The sequence below is a fragment of the Natator depressus genome, chromosome 14 (genome assembly GCF_965152275.1).
Source record: "Natator depressus isolate rNatDep1 chromosome 14, rNatDep2.hap1, whole genome shotgun sequence".
Lineage (NCBI taxonomy): Eukaryota > Metazoa > Chordata > Testudines > Cheloniidae > Natator > Natator depressus.
Window position 1 is genome coordinate 539,530 of NC_134247.1, and position 26,569 is coordinate 566,098.

Genomic DNA, 26,569 nt, shown 5'->3' on the forward strand with positions numbered 1-26,569 from the left:
TGCTGCAAAGAGCCGCAAGGGAGACATTAAAGAGCCACTTGCAGCTCTGGAGCCTCAGTCTGAGTGTATCTGCTTTCATCCCTCCACCCAATCTCAGGCCTACATTTCCTTTTGCCTTCTCCCCCTCAAGCCTCCCACTCCAAGCCTGTACCAACTTCTCTCCCCTTCAAACCAATCTTCCTCCTGCTTCCAGGTATGATGATCAGATGTCCCGATTTTACAGGGATAGTCCCAATATTTGGGGCTGTGTCTTATATAGGTGCCTATTACCCCCCACTCCCATCCCGATTTTTCACCCTTGCTATCTGGTCACCCTACTTCCAGGCAACCCGCTCAAAACTCTCACTCCTCTTCTCAGCCCTATACCTTGGCTTCTGCCACCACCATCTAATCATAGCAGTGTCACCAGTCTCAACCCCTGCAGTTCAGATTGTGAAATCATTTCCAATCTATCTTGTTTTCAGTCCTCTCCCCACTCCCTGAAACATTCACATTTGGGGATGGAAACTTCCTGAGAAGAATTTAGAAAACGTTTGGACAAGATCCCGTCAGTTGTTTTCAAGTTAAATTTTTTTTTTTTTAAATCCTCAATGTAAAAATATTCCAGCAACCTTCCCTTAGTCCCAGCTTGTTTTTATAAATAGACTCTGATGAGCCAGGCAGGATTTACTAAGTTTTGGAGAAAAACAGGTTTTAACACAACAATTATGAGCTTTTGGAAATGTCATACTGAGCGCATGTAGCACGAAATTCCATGAAGCTGTTAACTGTACAGTTACATACCCATGTCCCACTTCCTGGTGTTTCTACCCCAGCCATCATAGATAAAAATAAAGGTGGATACATACTGCACTGGCAGTGAACTGGGCAGATACTTAATTCCAGGAGTTAATAAACTCAGCTGCTGAAGCAGAGAGTGTAAAATTAAGTGGCTTCAGAGTAGCAAATCCTGTGAGCATACCAAACAGCGTAAGTCATGTCTACACCTGAAATGATTTGCCACTACAGCTCTACCGGCAAACCCTCCTACTGTAAACACAGTATGTAACAGCAAAAATCTTTACTAGTACAGCTTATAACTGGACTCCTGAACTAAATAAGTTATTCTGGCAAAAGCACTTTTGTGTCAGTAAAAGTGACTACACTGGGGTTTTTGCTGGTATATAAGCGTCACCCCCAGACAGACAATGCTATACCAGCAAAAGTTTCTATGTAGACCTGCCAGACTAAGGAGTTCACAGCGTCTTTGTTGGTCCACATACTCACCAGGCTTGATTCCCCCCATGGTAAGTCCTCATTTGCACCTATACAGAGTGTGTACAAAGTGCTCTCACTGGTGTAAGTGTTGATTTCTGGTAACTAGCACTTTACACCCTGAAAAAGATTTGGAGGTAGCGGTGGATAATCAGTTGAACATGAGCTTCCAGTGCAGTGCTCCGGCCAAAAGGGCTAACGTGATCCTGGGATGCATCAACAGGGGAATCTCAAGTAGGAGTAGAGAGGTTATTTTACCTCTGAATTCGGCACTGGTGTGACCATTGCTGGAATATTGTGTAGAGTTTTGCTGCCCACAATTCAAGAATATTGATAAATGTGAGAGGATTCAGAAAAGAGCCACAAGAATGACTGAAGAATTAGAACTTAAATTCATAACTTTGTTAAGACACTAAAAACCATGGACTTAACAGACACACTGATTTATGATTTATTGCAACAATCTATAACTAAGGCTAAGGTTTAGTCATGGGTATTTTTAGTAGAAGTCAGACAGGTCACGAGCAATAAACAAAAATTCACAGGCCTGTGACCTGTCCATAACTTTATAAATACCCATGACTAATCTTAGCTGCTCCAGGGGGGTCCTGGGGCCCCGCTGTTGCTCAGGAGAGGGGGCAGGGGCCCCGCTGTTGCTTGGAAGAGGGGGCAGGGGCCAGCCGCACAGGCCGCTGCCTGGGGCCACTCCAGCAGCAGCAGTTGCAGAAGTCATGGAGGTCCCGGTATCCATGACTTCTGTGATCTCCGTGACAGACTCACAGCCTTATCTATAACCCACTAACAACCCCAGGAGCTCCTTTCACGCTGCCCTGTTCCTCCCTATGACTGGAAGGGTGTTGACAGGGCAATTCACCTTAAATGGTCCCATGAAATATGTGTGAACGACTTATGTTAACCAATCTGTTCCACACTGTATTTAGCTCCGACATTGCTGAGACAGTCTATACTAGAACTTACTTCAGTATAACTTGTGTCACTCGGCATAGGCGCCAACTCCGTGGGTGCTCCTGGGCTGGAGCGCCCAAGGGAAAAAATGGTGGGTGCAGCCCCCCTATCAAAGCCACTACCTCCCCCCAGCGCCTCCTGCCCACTGGCGGGCCCTGCCAATCAGCACCTCCCCCTCCCTCCCAGCACCTCCCATGGATCAGCTGTTTTGAGGCATCAGGAGGTGCTGGGAAGGAGGAGGGAGGAGCAAGGGCACAGCACACTCCGGGGAGGGGGTGGAACTGAGCGGGAAGAGGCAGAGTGGGGGCGGAGCTGGGGTGGGAAGAAGCAGAATGGGGGTGGGGCATTGGGGAAGGGGTGGAGTAGGGTGGAGGCGGGTCCTGGGCAGAGGCAGGGGGAGCATCCCCAGCAGATTAGAAACTCAGCACCTATGTTGTTCAGCATGATCCGTTAAGAAACATAAAAGTTATACCGACCTAAGTGCCAGTGTAGACAGTGCTATGCCTGTGGGAGAGCTTCTCCTGCCGACATAGCTACTGTCTCTTGTGGGAAGTGGAGTAATTAAGCGGACAGGAGAGTCTCTCCCATTGGCTTAGAGCATCTTCACCAGACAGTGCATCGGTGCAGCTGTGGTGCTAGGCCATGTCTACATTACCACTGATGTCAGTAAAACTTATGTCACTCAGGGGTATGAAAAAAAACCCTGCACTTGAGCAACAAAAGTTTCGCCCGCATAAGTGGTTGTGTGCACAATTCTACGTCAGCGGAAGAGCTCCTCCCACCATCCTAGCTACTGCGCTCATTGGGATGGTTTTATTATGTTGACGGGAGAGCTCTTTCCCATAGGCATAAAGCAGCTACACAAGTGATCTTACAGGGGCGGAGCTGCATTGGTATGATTGTGCGGCTGTAAGGTCTCTAGTGTAGACATGACCCCAATGTAGATGTAGCCTAGTAAGTTTCCCAGACCTGAAGAAAAGCTCTATGTAACTTCAAAAGCTTGTCTCTCTCACCAACAGAAGTTGGTCTAATAAAAGATACCATCACACCAACCTTGTCTCTCTAATATCCTGGGACTGACATGAGGGCTACAACACTGCACATGAAGAATTAGAAAACATTCCTTATAGCGATAGACTCAAGGAGTTCAATATATTTAGCTTAACAAAAAGGAGGCCAAGGGATGACTTGATTCAATCTGTACTTATCTACATGGGAAAGAATATATAATAGTGGGCTCTTCAGTCTAGCAGAGGTGGTGTAACATGATCCAATGGATGGAAGTCAAAGCTAGACGAATTCAGACTGGAAATAAGATGTACATTTTAAATGGTGAGAGTAATTGACCATTGGAACAATTTACACCAAGGGTAATGGGTGATTCTCCATCGCAGACAATTTTTAAATCAAGATTGGATGTTTTTTTCTAAAAGATCAGCTATAGGAACTGTTTTGGGGAAGTTTTATGAACTGTGATTTACAACAGGTCAGACCAGATGATCAAAACGGTCCCTTCTGGCCTTACAATCTATTAATCTATACACCCACTTTGCAGAGGTGTAAGTTATTACATAGGCTGTCAGGCCCATTAGCTAACAAATTCCACTGGTATCAGCAGCTGCTCCAGAACTAGAGAGGCCAAATGATCTGTATTTTTCTCACCGTCATCCCTAAAACCAAATGCAAAAATAATTGTGTTAAATGAAACCTAAAAGCTGCAAAATCAAGCACTAAAATGCCAGGAAATTCCAAGAGTTATATTCTCCATAATGTTCACTTGGTCAAGTTGCCCATACCAGACAGAGCAGTTTATATTCCTGCTTTCCTTATTATACATGAAGTTCCATGTATTACTGTTCAGGGGTTCCCCCCACAGACCACACGGGGCTAAGAGTGGGCACGACCTGTGAGTCCGTGACAATGTTATTCGTGAATTACCATAAAACCTACAGGGGGTCTATAAAGTACCTGGGTTAAGAGTGGAACATAGGAATTGGCAGACTGAATCAGCCCCATAGGTATATCTAGTCCAGTATCCTGTCTCCAACAATGGCTAGTACCAGATGCTTCAGAGGAAGGTAAATAAAACACTGCGTCAGGCAGATGTGGAAAAATTAGAAAGAGTCCAGCGGAGGGCAACAAAAATGATTGGGGGACTGGAACACATGACTTATGAGGAGAGGCTGAGGGAACTGGGATTGTTTAGTCGCGGAAGAGAAGAATGAGGGGGGATTTGATAACTGCTTTGAACTACCTGAAAGGGGGTTCCAAAGAGGATGGATCTAGACTGTTCTCAGTGGTAGCTGATGACAGAACAAGGAGTAATGGTCTCAAGTTGCAGTGGGGGAGGTTTAGGTTGGATATTAGGAAAAACTTTTTCACTAGGAGGGTGGTGAAACACTGGAATGCATTACCTAGGGAGGTGGTGGAATCTTCTTCCTTAGATATTTTTAAGGTCAGGCTTGACAAAGCCCTGGCTGGGATGATTTAGTTGGGGATTGGTCCTGCTTTGAGCAGGGGGTTGGACTAGATGACCTCCTGAAGGCCCTTCCAACCCTGATATTCTATGACTCTATGAATAATTTGTTCTCCATTAATCCCTAATAGTTAAAGATTGGAACTTGAGATTTTATATCCTTTCCAAATCTTGTTAGCAATAGTTATAACAACTCTGGATATTGCTGTTATCTATATAAGCATCCAAGCCCACTTTGAACCGTGCTAAATTCTGAGCCTCAACAACACCCTGTGGCAATAATTTCCACAGATTACCACCCAGTGTTAAAAATAGCATTTCTTTTTTTAAAATCAGTTTGGATGGGTCATCTTTCAGTTTTGTTGTGTATACCTTTGGCCTCGTGTTATGAGTCTAGGAAAACAGAAGGTCCTGCTCAACCTTCTCGAGACCATTCATCCTGCAAGAGAAGGCCAAAATGGGAACTGGAGGAAGAAGTTGTAGATGAAGAATGTGACCTACACACCAGAGGAGCTGAAAAGGAAAAGGGAGGAGGGCATAGATTGGGAGTTAGGATATGTCTACACTGAAAATGCTATAGTGCTGAAGCTGCCCTGCTGTAGTGCTTCAGTGTACACTACCTACGCCAAAGGGCGGGGCTCTCCTGTAGGTATAGGTACTCCACCTTCCCGAGAGGCAACAGCTGAGAGACACAGCGATGCTGATGTAAGTTCCCAATGCAGACCAGCCCTTAGAGAGGCAGGTGGGATCAAAAGGGGTTTGTTGGGGGCAGGGATAAAGGGAAGTCAGAAAGCAGAAGGGAAGGTGTCCCTTCTCCCCCCACCCACTCCAGTGCAAATCATCTCCCATTACTTCCCATTTTCCAATCATGTCATTAGAAATTGAATCACAGTTTCGTTTATTTTCCTGGAACTTCCCAGAGCTCCAAACAGAAAAGCTTTCCCCCATTTCCCACCGCAGCACCTGCGTAGAAATCTGAGACAGCGTGCTGGGTGGCAGCTGTGGGCAAGTGGCACAAACCGGGGGAAGCTGGGAGGCATTGCCCTCACACTGAGTGGGAAAATTTCCCAGTTCAAAGGCACGAGGAGCTTTCCATTGGCATTTCTGTTATTAATTAAAATGCATGAAGTGTCTTTGAAGAGAAAAACACTTGGCTGGCTGTTTTCCACCAAGACGACATTGTGTGTCTCTTAACACTGACTGTCCCATGCCTGCCTGAGGCTGGGCTGCCAGGCTCAGGTGGAGAAAGCCAGGTCAATACAGACGCAGCAACACTCAGGCAGTGTAGCTGGGTCCAGGGCAATTCCTGAGCCACTGAGCAGCCAGGGCTGTGATCAGTACCAGGAGACTCAGGAAGGTGAGCACACTTGAAACATTCCTTAGTTGTGGCACCTTAGAGACTAACATTTATTTGAGCACAAGCTTTCGTGAGCTACAGCTCACTTCATCTGAATGCGTCTGATGAAGTGAGCTGTAGCTCACAAAAGCTTATGCTCAAATAAATGTGTTAGTCTCTAAGGTGCCACAAGTCCTCCTGTTCTTTTTGCGAATACAGACTAACACGGATGCTACTCTGAAACCGTTCCTTAGTTGGGGATCCTGGGCAAAGGCATTGTGACAAGGAGAGGAGCTCAGCCATTAGCAAATCTTGTAGAACCACCATCTTCAGGGCTAATTGTAGCTTTTGGTCAAGGGGATTCAGCAGGCTCCAGACCCAGGAAGGGATCAGGCTGTGGGTGTGAATGCAGGTGCTCATACTATTTGTCTCCATGCAACAGCTGCACTTGTCTCTCCTCCACATGGCCTGGCTAGGAAGGTGTGGAATTTGGAAAGCTCCATTATAAACAACTTCAGAGGAGCTCTAATCCCTTCCTAATTCAATATGTCGCCAGAAAGGCGCTCTCTCACATACACTCCGGAAGCAAAATCTCCCATTACATTCTGCCTCACTCCTCACCTTACAAATGATCTTTGGCATATCACTCTACAAATGACCACACTCTAGTCCTGAAGGGAAGCCCTGTCTATACACAGTGAAGTTGCTAGCAAAGTCAATGGTAGAGCTATTTCACTGTCTCTCTAATAGTTCTTAACTCCAAAGCAGGCTCTGTACTGATATTTCAGTTAGACCACGTTACCTGGCAAGTGCAAAAGCCTCCAGGCAGAGTCGCCCTAGGGTACAGCGAATAGGGGCGACCGCCCTGGGCCCTGCACTTTGGGGGCCCCCGCACTTCATGAGAAGGTGGGCAGGGAGATGAGGTGGGAGGTGGGCAGGGGGGCAAGGAGGAGCCCTGCTACCAACCTCCCGCTCCCTCAAGCGCCTCCTGCCTGCCAGCGAGCCCCGCCAATCAGCGCCTCCCCCTCCCCCGCCAGCGCCTATCGCCGATCAGCTGTTTCACAGCATCTGGAGGTGCTGGGGGGAGAAGGGGGAGGAGCGAGGGTGGAGCGTGCTCGGGGGAGGAGGTGGAACTGAGCGGGGAAGAGGCGTTGTGGGGGTGGGGTCTTGGGGGGAGGGGGGAGTGGGGGCGGGGCCTGAGCAGAGCAGGGGAAGCACCCCCTGCAGATAGAAACTCACTGCCTAAGTCCCAGGCCCCGCAGCCCCCGAGGGACAGCCCTATCCAGGAATTCCAGACTGCTGGAAAATTTACAACATGGAAAGTGAATCCTCCACAACACCCAGGTCCAACTAAATCAACCTTCCCTAGCCCTGAAATCAACACTAAACCAAGAGAGACTATCTCCAGTGTCAGACCATTAGTCCCTTTATGTCTGGCCTTCTACCTCTTATAATGGCAGGTAAGGGAAACAGTTGGTCTCCTCCAGTATTCCACCTCCTGTCACAATGGGTCAGACGAAAAGTCCGTCGAGCACAGTAACGGGCCTCTTGCAATTCTTCAAAGGGCGATTACCCAGACTCTCTTTAGGCCAAGGGTTCTGCCTCACACCTGACTAGAGAACTTAGGCACAACAATTTTCCATTCACCAGACACTGCATTTTGCTGCACACAGGGGACCGCTCAGTAAGGAGCTTATGCTCTGGAAACCTGAATCCACTGGCCATAGCTGATCACAAATCTACAGAGGTTATAGTATTATCCAACCTACCTTTAGAATTATTACAGTGGCTGGTACAGTGGAGAGAGGGGGAGCATTTCAGACAGGAGAGAAGTAGTACTTACCTGGAAGAGGGTTTCATTCTCATTACTCAAGATGGCTCTGGGAGGTGCAATAACTGAAGTTAAAGAACAAGTTACAATCAGGAAAGCACGTAAACCAGAACAACAAGCAGCTGGTTTGGGGAAGGACTGTTTCCACTCAAGAGAAGGACACAACCTCACTGTCCACACATGCTTCAACTCAAGTCCAGGCAAGAGTACAGTATGGCTACAAAAATTAGTCTGAGGTGAGTAGGTTACATCCCTTTGCACTCCTGGGCCCTAGAGAGGAGACACAGTCCTACCTGGGCCAAGTATCAGGGCACCACCCCAGGGGATGGAGGGGAGATGGGCTTTGTACCAGACCATCACTCCAGGGAAAGGCGTGCAAGGGAAGGAATGGGTACAAGAAACCACTGGACTCACACAGGTAAAATGGCAGCTCTGCATCTGCAAGGTGGCTTCTCACAAAGTCTCTCAAAATGCCAACTGTGAAGTGAAGAAGAGAAGGGTTTGCAGGGTGAGGGGGACAGTCCATATCTCACACAAGTCCACCAACACAGCCCATATGCTGGGCAAGGGACACAGCCTGTTCCTCAAATACTCCCCCTTGCATGACAGCAGAGTCTGTATATCAGGTACCTCTCTCTGAAACAAACATCACAGTTGTCACCACTATATCCCTCTCTGGAAAGAGGGAGCAGACCCATTGGTAGCACCACAGGGTCCCAGCAAAGCAGATAGTGGGTACATCAGTGCATCAGCCCTTGCTTTCAGCAAAACTCCTCCTCCCCCCATTTCTCCTTTTAGGCCATAAACCGCACTTGGATTTCCAAACACACCTAGTCCTGATGGAGAGCGTACTCTACCTAGGTCTCATATAGCTCACCTCACCATAGTATCTGAGCATTACCTGTCCATCAGTTCCTCCATCCACAGTATCCCCTTGGCCCTCCATTTTGGCTAAGGGGTGGAAGGGAGGTCCTGTTTCTCTGAAAGGAGTCAGTGAGCCTTACATTTACTGCTGCAGGCTCACAAGGAATCTTCCCGGACACCCCCAGGGTCACTCATTTACACGGAAAATACAGCTCTGTGCACCAGTCACATCTGTGACAGACTGAATATCCTGAATGAACTTTACTGAATTAAGTTAAACTTAATTGAAGTAGCGTTATTACCTTTGGGGTACATTGTATTGGAAATGCAAATGTTTATGTACAACTGAGATTGTACGAACTTTCATTAGGAGGAAAACAAGATTAATGCAATCTATGGAAGGTATGTGGAAGTTCAAAGGTCTTTTTAGATCAATGTGTGTGAAGTGGATTTCCTAGGAAATATCTTGAGGTGAGGGGAAAGCAAATTCTCCCCTCCAAAGCCACCTTTTGAAGATATGCCCTGGGAAGAGATCCTCATTGTATACTAATTATCTCCTCCTGGAAACTCTAGATCAAAGACCCCTGATTTGTATCAACTAGTCATGAGGATGCTTGTTCTGAGCTGAAGTGATGATGAACTTGTAACCACAAGGAAACCCTAGGGTGGGGTTTTGAAAGTCTGTTCTTGCCAGAGCCAGTGCGAGAGTTGGGATGAACTCTGGTAAGCTTTGAGCATGTGCACAGGTTATTATATTGTTTTTAATATGTTTTCTCAGAAGCACTTTTTATCTTAAGACAAAAGTAGTCGTTTAGAAAGAGTTGTGTAGTAACTTATGTCTGTAGCAGTCACTCTTATCAGTCTCTGAAGAGAAAGCAAGGGGGTCTGCTTAGGCAGACTGTCTTTCCTGGCAGTAACCCAGTGAAAGTAGGGAACTGCTCAGTCAGGACATACCCTGGTAAGAAGTGAACAAGAAGTTTGGTCTCCATGCAAGAGAGGCAACAGCTGGCGAGCCAGAAGCCTGAGACTGGGTGCCACGGCTGGACCACGGAGTAATAACATCTCCTGTTGTTACAGACCCCAGTTGCTCCCTTCAAAAGGAAGCATCACTAGCTACACAAATGACTGAAGTTGCTGTTGCAACTAGATTGAGGATCTTTGGAACCTTTATTTATTCCTTTGATTCTACTACATGGTATTGACTCGTTACCAAGTTAACTCTTCTGTTATTAACTCTTCTATCCATCCCACCCCCAATGCCCTGGGAACAGGGTGGACAAAAGTCCACACCACACCTGACAAACAGAAGCTTTAAAATCTTGGACCAGACAGCCAGGAAGTCCGGATCTGCAGAGGGGAACAGACACCTGAGACTCTGGTCACCAATTCTCAGGTCTAATGAGACGACAGGTATTTCCTGGGGCAACATCAAGTAGTCTAATTGGCAAGGGCACCTGACTCCACCAAAGGTGGAGGATCTAAATTAGTAGCAAGGAGAGCAATTGGATGCATACCCTGACATACTCCCTGCAAGAAGCTCTAATTTCCCCACTATTCTGACTGAGCTGAGGACACCTGCTTTTTTGTTTTGGTCTTTGGTAACTTTAGACACAACAGCTAAATCAAGCCTTCTCTCGCACTCTGGCTGGAACAAGCCTCAACTCTAATGGGACAACACTATGTAGTATGGCAAGAATAGTGTGACCTCAGTTGGGACCCCACAGCTTTTCTGGGATGGCCCCCATCATGCAGTCCTGGAAAAAAGTCCTCTTTCTTTGTAGGTCTGCTAAAGGTGAATGTCTCCAATCCTTTTTACGCAACTCACTGAAGCAACATGAACAGACTGCACTAGCTCCTTACAGAATCATAGAATTGTAGGACTGGAAGGGACCTCGAGAAGCTATCTAATTCGGTGGTTCTTGATCAGGGGTATGCAGAGGTCTTCCAGGGGATACATCAACTCATCTAGATATTTGCCTAGTTTTACAACAGGTTAAATAAAAAGCACTAGCGAAGTCAGTACACACTAAAATTTCATATAGACAATGACTTGTTTGTACTGCTCTATATACAATTAAATTTTAGTACAATATTTATTTTATAATTGATTTATTTTATAATTATATGGTAAAAAGGAAAAAGTCAGCAATTTTTCAGTAATAGTATGTTGTGACACTTTTGGATTTTTATGTCTGATTTTGGAAGCAAATAGCTTTTAACTAAGATGAAACTTGGGGTATGCAAGACAAATCAGACTCCTGAAAGGGGTACAGTACTCTGGAAAAGTTGAGAGCCAGTGATCTAGTCCAGTCCCCTACACTCATGGCAGGACTAAGTATTATCTAGACCAGCGGTGGGTAAACTACGGCCCGCAGGCAGCATCCAGCCCATCAGAGGTTTTAATCTGGCCCTCGAGCTCCTGCTGGGGAGCAGGGTCAGGGGCTTGCCCTGCTCTGCGTGTGCCATGGCTCCGCGAAGCAGTGGCATGTCCCCCCTCCAGCTCCAATTGGAGCTGCAGGGGCGGCGCCTGCAAATGGTGCAGTGCGCAGAATGCCTGGCCGCGCCTCCGCATAGGAGCTGGAGATGGGACATGCAGCTGCTTCTGGGAGCTGCTTGAGCGCCGCCTGGAGCCTGCACCCCTGACCTCCTCCCGTGCTCCAACTACCTGACCCAGCCCTGATCCCCCTCCCACCCTCCGAATCCCTCGGTCCCAGCCCAGAGCGCCTTCCTGTACCCGAAATCCCTCATCCCCAGCCCCATCCCAGAGCCCACACCCCCAGCCAGGGCCTCCCCCCTGCCCCAGCCTGGAGCCCCGTCCCACACCCTGAACTCCTCATTTCTGGCCCCACCCCAGAGCCCTCATCCTATCCCGCACCACAACCCCCAATTTCGTGAGCATTCATGGCCTGACATACAATTTCCATACCCAGATGTGGCCCTCGGACCAAAAAGTTTGCCCACCCCTGATCTAGACCATCCCTGACTGGTATTTTTCTAACCTGCTCTTAAAAATCTCCACTGATGGAGATTTCACAACCTCCCTGGGAAATTTATTCCAGTACTTAACCACCATGACAGTTAGGAAGTTTTGCCTAATGTCCAACATAAACCTCCCTTGCTGCAATTTAAAGCCATTGCTTCTTATCCTATCCTCAGAGGTTAAGGAGAATAATTTTTCTCCCTCCTCCAACAACCTTTTATGTACTTGAAAACTGTTATGTCCCCTCTCAGTCTTTTCTTCTCCAGACTAAACAAACCCATTTTTTTCAATCTTCCCTCATAGGTCATGTTTTCTAGACCTTCAATCATTTTTGTTGCTCTTCTCTGGACTTTCTCCAATTTGTCCACATCTTTTCTGAAATATGGCACCCAGAACTGGACACAATACTCCAGCTGAGGCCTAATCAGCACAGAGTAGAATGGAAGAATTACTTCTTGTGTCTTGCTTACAACACTCCTGCTAATACATCCCAGAATGATGTTCACCTTTTTTTGCAACAGCGTTACACTGTTGACTCATATTTAGCTTGTGGTCCACTATGACTACCAGATCCCCTTCCGCAGTACTCCTTCGTAGGCAGTCATTTCCCATTTTGTATGTGTGCAACTGATTGTTCCTTCCTCAGTGGAGTACTTTGCCTTTTTTTCTTATTGAATTTCATCCTATTTTCTTCAGACCATTTCTCCACTCTGTCTAGATCGTTTTGAAATTTAATCCTATCTTCCAAAGCACTTGCAACCCCTCCCAGCTTGGTGTCATCTTCAAACTTTATAAGTGTACTCTCTATGCCATTATCTAACTCATTGATGAAGATATTGAACAGAACCGGACCCAGAACTGATTGCTGCAGAACCCCACTTGATATGCCTTTCAAGCTTTGACTGTGAACCACTGAAAACTACTCTCTAGAAACAGTTTTCCAACTAGTTACACACCCACCTTTGAAAGGACGCCCACTCGGGTGGATGGAGATGTGACAGTGCAACTAATTACTGCAGCTTCTTCAGAACTGTGTCACTCTCCCCAGCAGTGCAGAGATGCCTGGGGCCCCCCTCCTGTAACACTACTTCACAGATGTAAGTGGCACTGCAGGCTATTGTCACCAGACAGACAGAAGCAGGGATGCTCTTACCAGTTTCATTGGGGCGGAAGAACCCTTGCAGAACATGACGGTCTGGGAACTGGACTCTCAGCACAACCTGGTTAGAAACAAAGCTGCATCAGCTGAAACCTTCACTCTCAAAGAGTAAGAGCTCCATTTAAATAAGCTAAAGTCAGGGCTCAGGTAGAGGCCAGGTTACCTCTGCCTCACAAGAGGCTCATACAGGATTGACTCTCTTCCTGAGAGGCTGCACCCAAGAATGTCAACTATTATTTGTATTGTGGTGGCACCTTGAGACCCCAAATGGCACGAGAACCACACATACACACAGACAGTGACAGCCCCTCTCCAAAGACCTTGCCATTTAATTTGGAACAACATACTAGAGGAGCGTAACAGTCAGCAGAGAGAAACGCAGGGAGAGGATGAGGGGAACAGAGGGACGCTCACATGGTCACACAGACTGCTATATGCACCACTTGATGCTTCCAAGCCATTTTAAAATAAAGAAAGAGCATAAAAGTGGCCATACTGGGTCAGACCAATGGCCCGTCTAACCCTATATCCTGTCTTCCCAGAGTGGCCAATGCCAGGTGCCCCAGAGGGGAAGAACAGATTAGGGAAATTATCAAGAGATCCATCCTATCATCCAGTCCCAGCATCTGGCAGTCAAAGGTCTAGGTACACACAGAGCAGGAGGTTGCATCCCTGACCATCTTCGCTAATAGCCATTGATGGACCTGTCCTCCATTAACTCACCTAGGTTTTGGGTTTTTTTAAAAAACCAATTTATAGTTTTGGCCTTCACAACATGCTCTGGCAACAAGCGCCACAGGTTGACTGCGTGTTGTGTGAAGTACTTCCTTTGTTTGTTTGTTTTAAACCTGCTGCCTATTAATGTCATTGCGTGACCCCTAGTTCGTGTGTTATGTGCAGGGATAAGTAACACGTCCTTATTCACTTTCTCCCCACCAGTCACGACTGTACAGACTCGATCGTCTCCCCCCCGTCGTCTTTTCCAAGCTGAACAGTCCCAGTCTTTTTAATCTCTCCTCATACGGAAGCTGTTTCATACGCCTCATCGTTTTTGTTGCCTCTCTGTACCTTTTCCAACTCTAGTGTCTCTTTTTTGAGATAGAGCGACCAGAACTGCATGCAATATTCATGGCGTGGGTGTACCATGGATTTAATAGTGGCATTATGACATTTTCTGTCTTATCTATCCCATTCCTTATGGTTCCCAACGTTCTGTTCGCTTTTTTAGCTGCCACTGCACTCAGATGTTTTCAGAGAACTATCCACAGTGACCCCAAGATCTTTCTTGAGTGGTGACAGCTAATTCAGACCCCATCATTTTATATGTATAGTTGGGATTATGTTTTCTGACATGCATTACTTCCCATTTATCAACACTGAATTTCATCTGATCGTTTTGTTGCCCAGTCACCCTGTTTTGTGAGATCCCTTGGTAACTTTGCAGTCAGCTTTGGATTTAACTGTCTTGCATAATTTTATATTGAATAAAATTAATTCTCTCTGCCACTGAATGGAGCCATTATGAGCAGATGATTTCACATGCACATCACCGCAGATGTAAGCCATGTCAGACAATTAGGTCTTGTCTACACTTCAGAGTTTTGTCAACGCAAGTTATGCCGACATACAGCCACCACTGTAATTAAACCACTGTTGCATGTCCACACTATGCTCCTTGTGTCTGTGAAGCACACCCACAATAGCAGCTCTTGCACTGACACAGAGAGAAGTGCGCAGTGGGTAGCTATCCCACTATGCAACTGGCCGCAGGGTTCTTTGGGAAGGGTTTGCAGTGCCTTATGGGGTCAGGTACAGCATCACATAATGAGGGTTTCTCAGTGCCATCGTTCATGGGCATCCTACTAGATTGCCAGCTACTTTTCAGCTGCCCTGGTAACTTGCACCCCAGCCATCTGTCAGAAAGCATGGATCCTGCACTGTGTTCAGTATTGTGCTGTGCATTATGAACACAAGGCTAAAAAAGAGGAGCCCAACAGGTTATTTGGGTGGAGGATGCCTTGAAGAAGCATTTTAACACTGAGCCACAGTAATGTGTTTTGCTGTAGTGTGCTGAGCTTGGCATTGTTTGTTTGTGCCATGCTAGGAGACTGGTTATCATTGCTGTGTGTGCCCGAAAAGTAACACATCGTAAATCACGTTTTAAAGTAGCACTTGGTAATATGAACAAACTGACATTGCTAAACACTAACTCAAGAAGCCCACAGAGGTAGATAGGTAGGTGTGTGTGTGTGAGAGAGAGAGACAGACACACAGACAGACAGAGTTGTGGAGAGTGAGTGTGTCAGCACGCTGTCTTTAAGTTCAGACAGCAGCCGGAAGCAACCAATCCTGAGGCAGAAGCTGGTGGGCACAGATAGTTGGTGTCCCCCTGTCCTTCACCCCGGCTCAGCAGATACCGGTACACCAGGGAGCAGAGGGGGACACCCCAACATCATCCCCCGCCTCACTCCCTGGCTCTGCACAGCACAAGTCTCTTCCTCTCCATGCCCCAGCTGCAGCTCGCCCACCCTGCCTGCTGATGTGTGCCGGGGAGAGCAGGATTCCACGTTAAAGTTTTGATTTGGTGATTCCCTCTGAGTTCTCCTACAGCCTCCTCTGCCCACAAACCCAGGAGATCCACCCCCATCCCTGTAGTCCACGCAGGAGTGCATTTGCTGCCGGGAGCTGCATGCTCAGCTGGGCAGTAGCTATATGAGCTCTCCATGCTGAGCAGCGTCAAAACTACCTGGGGCTTTGAAAAGAGAGAAGCACCTGTCTGGGTGGCTGGATGCAGAGCAGTGGAGTTCAAAACGGTAAGCAGAGTGGTCATGGTGGGCATTGTGGGATACCTCCTGGAGGCCAGTTACAGCAATATAATGAACACAGGGTCTACACTGATACTTTGTTGATCTATCTTTGCCACAAAAATCTCTGCCCTCTTGTCAAGGTGGTTTTATTTTGTTGGCAAAGCAGGAGAGTTTTGTCGGCGGGAGAAGCATTGTAGTGTGTACACCTCCACTGTTATGCCAACAAAACTGTGTAGTGTACAAGGCCTTAGAAACCCTCCCCTAAGAGCAGCTGCAAGCGCTTAGGATCCTGGTGGTCAGAGTTTGGGCCCTGAAGCTATCTGACCACTAAATTTACACTCAGCCAGAAAGAGGAAAAGGAACAAAGACTACCTTTGGGTAATGCTCTAACTTCTCCTTCATCTGAGCTTCTCTCAAAGATTTTGTCATCAAGGGAGCTTCTTCCAGACGTTTCCTAAATAGGGTGAGAAGGAGACAATCTGTTAGTTCTACCACTAAGATTCATCTTGTTAATGTAAATGTAAGGCAAAAACAGGCCAATACAGCCAACTGCTGCTCGATGTATTCCCCACTCCCACCTCCATGCCAGCTGTACTCAGATCCCAGTCCCTTCAGCACACCTTCCTCTCCTCCACCAGTAAACCCAGAACTGCACCACCACAGCCACCCTAAAAGCCCAAACGCAGGTTCCTCCACATTCTCTCCTTCCCCATAAAGCTCTGCTCCACTCTCTGTGCATGACCACCACCACTTGGCAACACTATTCTGAACCAGCTCCTAAATCTGCCCATAACATTACCTTGGAACTCCTTTTTACTTCCAGATATATGAGATCCCAGAACATTTTGAATATTTGTAACAGTACAGGTTCCCTCTTAAGCAGGATTCATGGATTCTCTGCCATTTCCCCTTTACACAGAACAGGGCTCCAGAGCCTCAGCATCGTTAAAAAAAAAAAAAAAAAATCAATCTTTCTAGCCCTCATGGTTGTGAAGAAAACCTTGAGAACATGACCCAACTGACACAACGATGCCTGCCTGACTTTGTAGACAGCCTGAATCAATAACTCAGACAAGTGTAAACATCCCTCTTCACCTCAATCATGGGGTAATAACTCTGAAACCTCAAAGTGACAATTTCACTCTGGACTATGAACTGTGAACTGTTTCATGGTGCATCACTGTAGCAGAATCATTCTGCTAATGTGCTTATCCCACAATCCCAAATTGCCACCCACACATTCCCAGATGCAAAAACCCAAATGACCCCATCCCAGGACTCCCCCACATTGATGATGCAGTTAATTCCATAACAATACAAAAATATACAACATATTGAAAACTGGAGACGTGGGGGCAGCATAAAGTCAGTTGAATTTCATATCAAATCAATTCTGTACTGATTAAATGGAAAAGAAGCTGCTGCATAATTCCCAGCCTGCCAATGAATTTCAGGATCTTGCCACAGAAGTTAGGTCCCCCAGCATGCTGCCATCTTCATCTATGGCAGCAGGAAGAAGAGCAGCAGGATCACACTATCACACACAAAAACCGAGTTAACATGGAGTTAAGACTGGAGACACTCAAAATTGCCCTGTGCTCATCCTGTCCTGCCCAAGCAGGAGTTTAGCTCCCAGAATGCAAATCATAGAACAATCACAGAATCATAGAATGGAAGGGAACTCGAGAGGTCATCTAGTCCAGTCCCCTGCACCCGTGGCAGGCCTAATCTAGACCATCCCTGACAGGTGTTTGTCCAATCTGCTCTTAATCTCCAATCATGGAGATTCCACAACCTCTCTAGGCAATTTATTCCAGTGTTTAACCACCCTGACAGTTAGGAAGTTTTTCCTAATGTCCAACCTAAATCTCCCTTGCTGCAATTTAAGCCCAAATGTCAAACCAGGAAATGCAGAGTTAAGTCAACACTTCCCATATAACAACTATACCAACTGAACTCTGTCCAAAGAGTCCCCTCAAGGAGATCAGAGTAGCTTACCTCTGCCAACCAACCGCAAGTACTTCCCAGACCAATGATGCTGCACAGACCATAGTGAGGGTAAATTCAATTGTATGAATAGGAATGCAGGGCACAGAGAAAATGGCACATTTGGTTAGGAAGGGGTAATGCATTTCCTAGTTTCCCAACATTTGAGTTCTGGTAATTAAACTCTCCCATTCTGAAAAACCACAAGGAGCACACAATAGTGCTGAGCTCCCACACTCTTAACTCCTCATAAACAACTTTTTGGCATGTGAATTTTTCTTGGTTTTTGAGGAAGTGGGGCAAGTGAGGAGGTATGATTCAAGGGCAAATGTGGGCAGAACAAAGTGCTGTGGAGAGTTTTCAGGGGCACTTTTCAGATATCAACCAGAGGTACCACTAGGCAGTAAGGAAACCCCTACCAGGGCCCAGAAGAAGCATATCTGACATTACATGAACTCCAGGGCAATAAGTGATACAATATTAATGTGGATAACTAGCCATAGTTTTTGGCTGGATCCATAAAAGCCCAGGTGTATAAACTAAATATAGAAGTCAGGCAAGCAGGGGATTGGAACTCAGAGTCATTAGGATTGCAGATCAACAGTCTAAACCACCAGCTGGGCTGGTGGATGCGTTGCTCAAATTTCTCATTCACTGAGCTCTGCCTTGCAGAGCTCAAACTGGCTCTCTAGCGCAAGTCTGTTGACCCAGGCTGCGAGGCTCAATTCCATGGGCTGCACAGACATACTCCAAGTGGCATGCCAATTTTCAGGCCAATCCGTAGAGCCCTGCACAGATACAAATTTATATCTGCGGATGTGGACATAGATCGGTATCCACAGAACCTCAGGGCTCTACCGGTTCGCGGAAAAAGGAGCAGACCATGGGACCACCACTCCTAGGAGCCAGGGTCCCACATCGGCTGCTCCTCCAGTGCACCTGTACCACTCTCAGCTCACCAGCAGCTGTCCCTGGTCACACTCTTGTGTTCAACCAGCATGCATACCCCCAGACAGGAGACACAGACAGCTGTGTGGAAGGGCTGGAGGCAGGGCAGGGGGCGCTACAGCCACGCCGGAGGAGCTGCCAGAACAAGGCGCTGGCTCCTGGGAGTGGTGGCCCCACATTCTGCTCCGTTCGCCACTACAGTTCCTGGGAAAGCCCTGAGGTTCCGCAGATACCAATTTATATCTGTGGATATCCGCATCCGTGGATATAAATTTGTATCCATGCAGGGCTCTACCAATCTGAATATCCATGTGGATTTTAGAGCCCTTTGAAAACGCAGTTCTAAGCAGAAAGCTCTGGTCAACCCTAACTATGATGTTACATGGGCTGCTCCATATTTAAAGGAAGATTATGGCTCAAACACTGAATTCAGAGCATTAATTTACTAGGAGGGGAAAGGATTTATCTTAACTGAATACTTGTTACAAAATAGGATTAAGAGTTCAGAAATTTTCCTATACAGGTCCCCAACTTTTAAGAGAATCTGTTCAGGAGCTCACCTAGCTTCTGTTCCTCACACGTTCTTGTCAACTGCTGGAAATGGCCCACCTTGATTATCACTACAAAAGGTGTCCACCACCCCGCTCTCCTGCTGGTAATAGCTCACCTTACCTGATCACTCTTGTTACAGTGTGTATGGTAACACCGATTGTTTCATGTTCTCTGTGTATATAAATCTCCCTATTGTATTTTCCACTGCATGCATCCGATGAAGTGAGCTGTAGCTCACGAAAGCTTATGCTCAAATAAATTTGTTAGTCTCTAAGGTGCCACAAGTACTCCTTTTCTTTTTGTTCAGGAGCTGTAATGCCTTATATCTGTAATAAGTTCAGTATTCCTTCCTTCTCTTTGGGTATCCCCCAGGTGTGGAGCTATGGGTCGTCACTTCCTAGTTTGGCGTTTATAGTTTGATTTGATTTTCACCTTCTGTCATGTCTCAAATTGATTTATTCCAGCTGGTAACAGAAGGCAATTCTGTCATTAAAATTACAGAGATTTGCTTATTGGCTGCAGTCTGAATCCAACTCCCATTGAAGTCTATGGGAGTCATTTCACTGACTTTAATGGGAGCTGGATCAGGGCCTGTGTCAACATGTGACAAACAAATGTATGGACAAGTTGGAACTTCCATGCTTGTTTAGTTACCAGTTATCGTTGTAATGTCAGATCAGAGCATATGCACTGGGGCAGTGTGAAATGTTATTTCAGCTCTCATGTTTTAGGCCCCTGGCATATGAATGCCATCCATCTTTAAAAGCAGCAATCATTTGTGGTGGGGAAGGGGAATCCAGTAGCTTTGGCGTAACTGGCTGAAATGTACTTAACAGGTATGACAAGACATGCAATAATTTTAAATCCTGTCTCAACGTGGGCACCATGTGCCTTCCAGTCAGTTTATTTACCTTAGGTTTTTCTACGATGCTCAACACCATAGTATCTAAACACATCACACGCATTGAAGAATTAATCCTCAACACCCTTGTGAGGTAGGGAAAAATTATCCTCCTTTAAGAGATGGCAGACTGAGGCACAGAGAGACACTGGGCCAGATCCAGAGATCCAATCCATCCCTTATACACTGCTCTGGCAGTGCCAAGGGGCCAGAAGGCAACCAAATCTCCCATGCTGGTGATTCCTCCTATATCACACAATGTACCATGCAGCCACTGGCATTAGGAGTATGTTGGGGGCTGAGAAGGGGCCATTATCACGTAGAATACCATGGAGAAGCCACTAGGCCACTCTAAAATAAACCAAGGCCAGCACACAACCAGCTCTAGGATCAAGGAGTCTTCCTAGTTGGGAAAAGCAAAGAATCTGGCCCAAGGTCACAGAGTAGATCTGTGACTGAACCAGGAACAGAACAAAATCTCCTAAATTCCAGTCTAGTCCCGGAACCCCCAATCCCATTCCTCCCTCCAGCACTCATTATTGGAGTGTCTTCTGTTCTAGTCTGTTGACCAATTCTATTGTGTTGTTCAGGAGCTAAGCTCTTGATCTGAAAATCACAAATGCCCCAGGTCTGGAACCTATCATGTTCTGTCCTGGACAGGTGCCAAACTCCCTGCTTAGGCCAAGTGATTAACAACAAAATTAAAGCCTGAGATCTCTCAAACCACCAAGGACAGGAGAGTATTTTATAAGACTGGGGAGCTAGAATTCCCAGGTACACAGAGCCCGAGCCATCGATCAGACCAGAACCTTTTCCCTAGAAGCCAGCACAATCTATAGAGAACCAATGCAATACATTCAGAATGGCAAGAGAAGATGGAGGAACTTCAATTGCTAATGAAAAGAAAACTTGCCTCTCACTCTGCAGCTGGGCCAAGCGTTTCCTCACATCATCCACTGTGACTTCGAAGAACTCATCAGGAAGATCCTGTGGGCCAGCAGACAGTGGCTCTTCCAGGTCTGGATGGCACACGACTGGCTCTCGCTCCAAAAGCTGCAGAGCAGAGAGGGAGCACAGGTTAGACTTGAATGCTATGCCCCAGCTAGCGCCAAAGCATAGCTCAGCACAAAGAATCAGACCTCAGCATTTGCAAAGTAAGGTCCATTCACAGGATGCATCTCTCTTCTAGGAAAGACCTACCCAAAGGGATCCCTTCATCTACATAATACAAAAGACCTTATATTGTACTACAGCTCCAGCTAACCACTCCCATGCTATAAGCACCAGGGAGCTACTCCTGTCCCAGTGTCTGTCCACACACACAGATCTTCCCAGTGGTAGAGCACAGCTGCCTTCTCTCCCTGCCCTGGGGCAAAGCATGCTAGCTACCTGGCAGCAGTTCTGCTACAAACACCTGGATGTCTGAATCATCACCAGCCAATCAGATTAGTCAGTTTTGGAACAATTCTAACCTTTTAGAACCCAGACATTCTAAGGTAGATGAGAATTTGTATGAGACAGAAAAGGAGAAAGTGCTGCAATCTCCAGAGCTGAGAGGCAGGCCAGTGGAAGAACACGAGCTTTTATGGATAATATGCAGTTTTGTAACCAGGAGCCCCTGACAGCCAGTTGCCTGCCTGACATGGCCCAAGACGCCATGATTTAGGATATTCCTATTTACGCAAACCTCTTGGCCCTCTTCTCTCCCACACAGACTCATATACCCTCCAACCAACCTCCAGCACACCCTGCGCATGGCCTCCTCTCCCATCCATTCTCCCTACCCACATGTACGGGGCCCCCTGGGAATACAAAGAGTCTCTCAGAGACAACGCAAATTACAAGGCAAGGTCTGCTATGTTTGTGGGCACCAAAGGGTAATTTGAGAAATTAAAAGAGTGAGGTTGCGTGGGTGGGACTCTCAGCTACTTTTAGAAAGTCAAGTGGAGTCAGCTCTAACTAAAGGGTGAAAGAGCCTGATTGCAGCTTTCCCTGGGCTGGTGAAGAGGAGTGCCCAGAGCTGCAGCATTCCCTGGACTGCGAGCACAGGAAGCGTTCCCGAGCTGCCAAGCTGCCCTCTTGGAAAGAGACTCCTGCATATCAATCTTCCAGCGCTGTTTACAGAGTTAGTTAACAGCTGCACTGATGCAGCTGTGCCTCTGTAGCGCATCTGGTGAAGATGCTCTATGCCAATGGGAGAGCGCTCTTCCATCAGCATAATTACTCCACCTCTGTGAGAGGCGGAAGCTATGACAACGGGAGAGCATCTCCTGCCGACATAGCACAGGTATAGACACCACTTAGGTCAGTCGAACTTGCGGCACTCAGGGTGGGGTGTGGGTGTCTTTTTCACATCCCAGAATGATGTGAAATAACTTAAGCAGTATTGACAGGTTTCAGAGTAACAGCCGTGTTAGTCTGTATTCGCAAAAAGAAAAGGAGTACTTGTGGCACCGTAGAGAATATAAATAAATTGGTTAGTCTCTAAGGTGCCACAAGTACTCCTTTTCTTTTTAAGCAGTATTGTAGACCTGTCCTGGGTTTCCTTCAAGCCAGGCAGCGGAGGCTACCTCTCTTGCGTCATTCTGGGCTTCACATGAACAGGACACTTTGCCATCCTCCCAAACAGAGGTAGTTAGATTTGATCTTGCTGCAATGATCAACTCAAAGCACATCTACAGCCTTGTCAAATAGCTCTGTACCCACCACCTCAGGAAAAGCCTGGGGAAAACATATGGGACACGCAACATGCCCTGAAGGGTCTCTGGAATCCCCAGGAGAGAATTCCAGAGCCAAGGGACCTCACTGAGAACACCTCGCCAGCAGTGCCTCATTTAATGTAACTGAGGCTACTAACTCAAGCACCTTGACTAATCACGACGGTAGCAGAATCCCACAAGAAGAGGGTCAGGCAGGGCCCAAACCATTTAGGGCTTTGTACATTAAACCCTTCAGCCAATGCATATCATAGAGCATAGGTGTAACATGTGCCCACAGGGATACTCCACTTCAGAGGAGGGCAGCTACGTTCCGGTCCCCCCTGCTCAATTGCTTTTCCTGCTTTGTGTTTAGCTCCTTTGGGCTACAGTCTGCCATAAGAGTCACACAGGCACTGGTTTCCAGACATCTCCATTCAGACAGCAGGAGGCCAAGGTCCTTCTTCCCCAATGTCATTCTCTGTCAGTCAGAATTACAGATAAATTGTGCAACAAAACCTGTATCATCCAAAAGATAAATTCTCTTATCTCCATGCCCATGTGCTCCAGCACTGCCTCAATACCTGCCACACACTAGTCCAGCAACAAAGCTGTGCACCTGCTGTGGTATGAAATATTCCCATCCTAGAACTTTTTAATCCTTTTCGACAGCACTGAATGCCGAATATCTGAAACAAATTCCGAACACACAAGTATAGAAACAAGCCTCTGAGTTAGTGACTGAACTAGCATAACATTTCTCTCTATAGAATATTCAACTTACACTAGAGATAAGAAATTCCAAGCCTGTCCAAGGGGTCTGCAAAAAAACCAATGCAAACAGAACAAGAATTCCCACCCACTCGACCTTTAAGCCAGACCCCAATAGGACATTAACAGCTCTAAGCTTTAGAGAGAATTGTCGTGGATGAATTTGTGGGGCAACAGCACATACATGCAGAGCTCCTGCCATTCAGGCCCTACATTTGCACTACCAGTTCCGAAGACAGAAACATGAAGAAAGCAGCACATCTTGCACACACCGGCCTACCACCGAGGTGATCATTTTGCAACAGATGATACAGCCTGAAGAGAGACTGCTACTGAATAATACTTCATCTAGGTAGCTTATGCTCAGTGGTAACATCTGTGCCCCCTCCCACTCCCATCTCTACCCACCCACGCAAACAATATCTATGGGCTGGAAGGGCCAATCTGTTTCTGTCACTTCACCCAGTCTGTGCTTTACCCAAAGGACAGCAGTTGCCATTTGCTGCTTCTTGTCCCATTGATATTCATTCCATGGGCCTTTCCGAGTCCAGCTGCTCCCATCTCAAGTTTGGGTCAGAAATTATCTCAATTGGCAACTAATAACCTTAAGTATAAGCAGAGTCTGAAAGCTACCTTCCAACCCCCATTCCTGTCAGCAGCGTCACCCAACAAGGGGACAGAGTAAATGGCATACACATGTCCCTCTTTAGGAGTTCCAAAAGCCTGTGATCTAAGAACACCTGCTATCGATGAAGTCTCCCCACAGATTCATGCCCCTTAGCTTCTCAGAGCCAGAAGCAGCTATGTGTTCTCATAGGCAATGAAGGGGCTGATGGAGCAACAAGCTAAGGCTGCTCATACAGAGGAGACTGTCAGCTACATCCTAATCCCACCAACTGTGCCCAATCCTGCTGTCCTCACCCCACCTCCACCTCACAGTTTGGTCCAGATTTCTCTGAATGGGAAGTCACGGCAGAGGGAAACAATCATTAGCTGACACTAGGAAGTTCCAATCTGTACTTAGATAATTAATGGGAAGGGCACATTGTACCTTTCTCAGGCAGAAGCTCCTTCTGGGAAGCTCAGAGCAAAAGCATTATAAATCAGGGAGATGATACACCCTGCAACACCAGTTCTTGGTCATGGTCTCCAATATTTGCTGCCCAAAGTTGAGTTCTCAGGCACATCTGATCAACATGTTGGAGCCACCCATCAGGCCTCAGTATGTCTATATGACTCCAACCCACACGAGACACCCAATGTCAGCAATAATGCCTATCTGAGGTCATCTCTTTGGCTCTAAAAAAGGGAGCAGTGGAGGGAGGCTTTAAAAGCTCCCTCTGACTTCAAAGCAAAGTGGTAGACAGACCCAGCTCCTCTCCCCACTGCAGTGAGCTCTGATCTCCAGAGGAACTTGGAGTAAAGCTACCTTCTAATAATTAATGTTTTGACATCAAAGCCAGCATGCGGCTGGTCTGTAAACCATCCTTAGCCCAGAAATGAAGAGACGCCCGCACAGATTTTATCCAGTCTCTCCCTTTCAATCCAAAAGCCACACACAGGCACAGCATTAATGGGAAGATTCTTTTACTAAAATGGACCTTTGATGTTTTAAAAAAAAAAAAATTTGTTTTGTTTTGGGTTTTTTCCTCAGGTCTGAAAAGGGACAAAAAGCAGATGCCATGTGGCCAGCTCTACACTCTGTGTTGCTGCTGGGAGTGAAGAGGGCAGAGAAGGCCAGGAGGGGAGGCGGAAGCTCAGCTTAATCAATCAGCAGCAAAGGCACCCAAGATCAAAGGGCACGAAAGCATCAGTCAAAGTCACATTCTGTTGAACATGAGGGCAGAAACCTCCAGCAGAACCTGCTCCTGAGCAACTCTCACAAACTGGGAGTAGGAGGCTGGCTCTAGAAGCAACTCTAACTGGGTAGAACAGCACTACAGTTCTGGTGGAGAGAAGACTTGGGGAGGTAGGAGCAACTAGAGTCCTCCACTGTGTGTGATCAGAGTCCCACTCAGCTCTCCATGCCTGTCTGAACACCAGGCTGCAGAGCAGCATCCCATATAGCTACAGGCAAGACATGAAAGGGGAGCTAGGTTTGGCCTCACATCAGCACATGGAGGTGGAGAGAGAGAACAGAGCTGGTGAAGGATGACACCAGCCCTTCTGATTCTTCAGCCATTTCCCTACGGAGGAATGGGAGAGTCCGCTCCCCACTCCGGACTCCCATACAGGAGGAACAGCAGCCAGAGGGAGACAAGCTCAGCCTGGGCAGGCAGCACATTGTCCAGCTCTTCAGGCTCAAACCCCTCTCTCTCAGGAGTTCAATTCCAAGGATTAGAAGGGACCAGCCAGTCTGGAGCATACATGAATATTCATAATTTAACTGGAAAAGAACCTGACTGCTACATGATTTGCGGCTCATGAATCCTTCCAGGGTCTGGCTTCTGTTTCTAGGCAGTGAAACCCTCTCAAGAATGGGGAGCAGCCACAGAGAAACCTGCCAAGGGGGAGATCATGCACACAAGCTCCACTCTGTTGAGCTTCCATGAAGCCGGGCTCTCTCTGAACCTCACCAGACATTTTTCTTGCTACTTCTAAGATTTTATTTGTTTAATTTCTTGACTGGCTCAGGGCTGAGGCCAAAAGGTAAAACTCAAACCTCAAGGATGCCATAGCAGGAAGCATTCAAAAGGAAAGAACAGAGAAGGGGATTCTGTGTAGAGTTAAAAAAAAGTCAGCCCCTGTGTTTGGGAAGTAACCCAAGAGACTATCATCCCCAGCTTCTGGAGAGTGGACCCAGTGACAGCAGGAGATGTCTATCAAATTGTGAGCTCCATTTTGTCTTGTAATCTCCATTTTCTGTTAGGACCTCCATTTTGTATTATGTGCTGAACACATTTAACTTTGCCCAAGGTAAGGTTATTGAATTGCATTCTAGCCTCCCTCCCCAGGAAAGGTTTTTGACACTGATGGAATATGCTCCTCTAGTCACACCCTACACACTGTTATAATAATTTTTGTACAAAATATGCCTTGTAA

At 46.9% G+C, this 26,569-nt stretch overlaps 1 protein-coding gene across 3 annotated transcripts in view; it reads right to left on the bottom strand.

The window, feature by feature from the left end:
• The window catches only part of ASPSCR1 (ASPSCR1 tether for SLC2A4, UBX domain containing), a 92,714-nt gene that overhangs the window by 22,491 nt on the left and 43,654 nt on the right, over positions 1-26,569 (bottom strand). For all 3 annotated transcript variants that reach the window (XM_074972160.1, XM_074972158.1, XM_074972159.1), the window contains 5 exons: positions 20,974-21,113; positions 16,046-16,127; positions 12,861-12,927; positions 8,278-8,340; positions 7,876-7,928 (listed from right to left, as the gene is read on the bottom strand). In XM_074972160.1, coding sequence (XP_074828261.1) covers positions 7,876-7,928; positions 8,278-8,340; positions 12,861-12,927; positions 16,046-16,127; positions 20,974-21,113 — 405 coding nt within the window. The remainder of the gene's footprint in view (positions 1-7,875; positions 7,929-8,277; positions 8,341-12,860; positions 12,928-16,045; positions 16,128-20,973; positions 21,114-26,569) is intronic.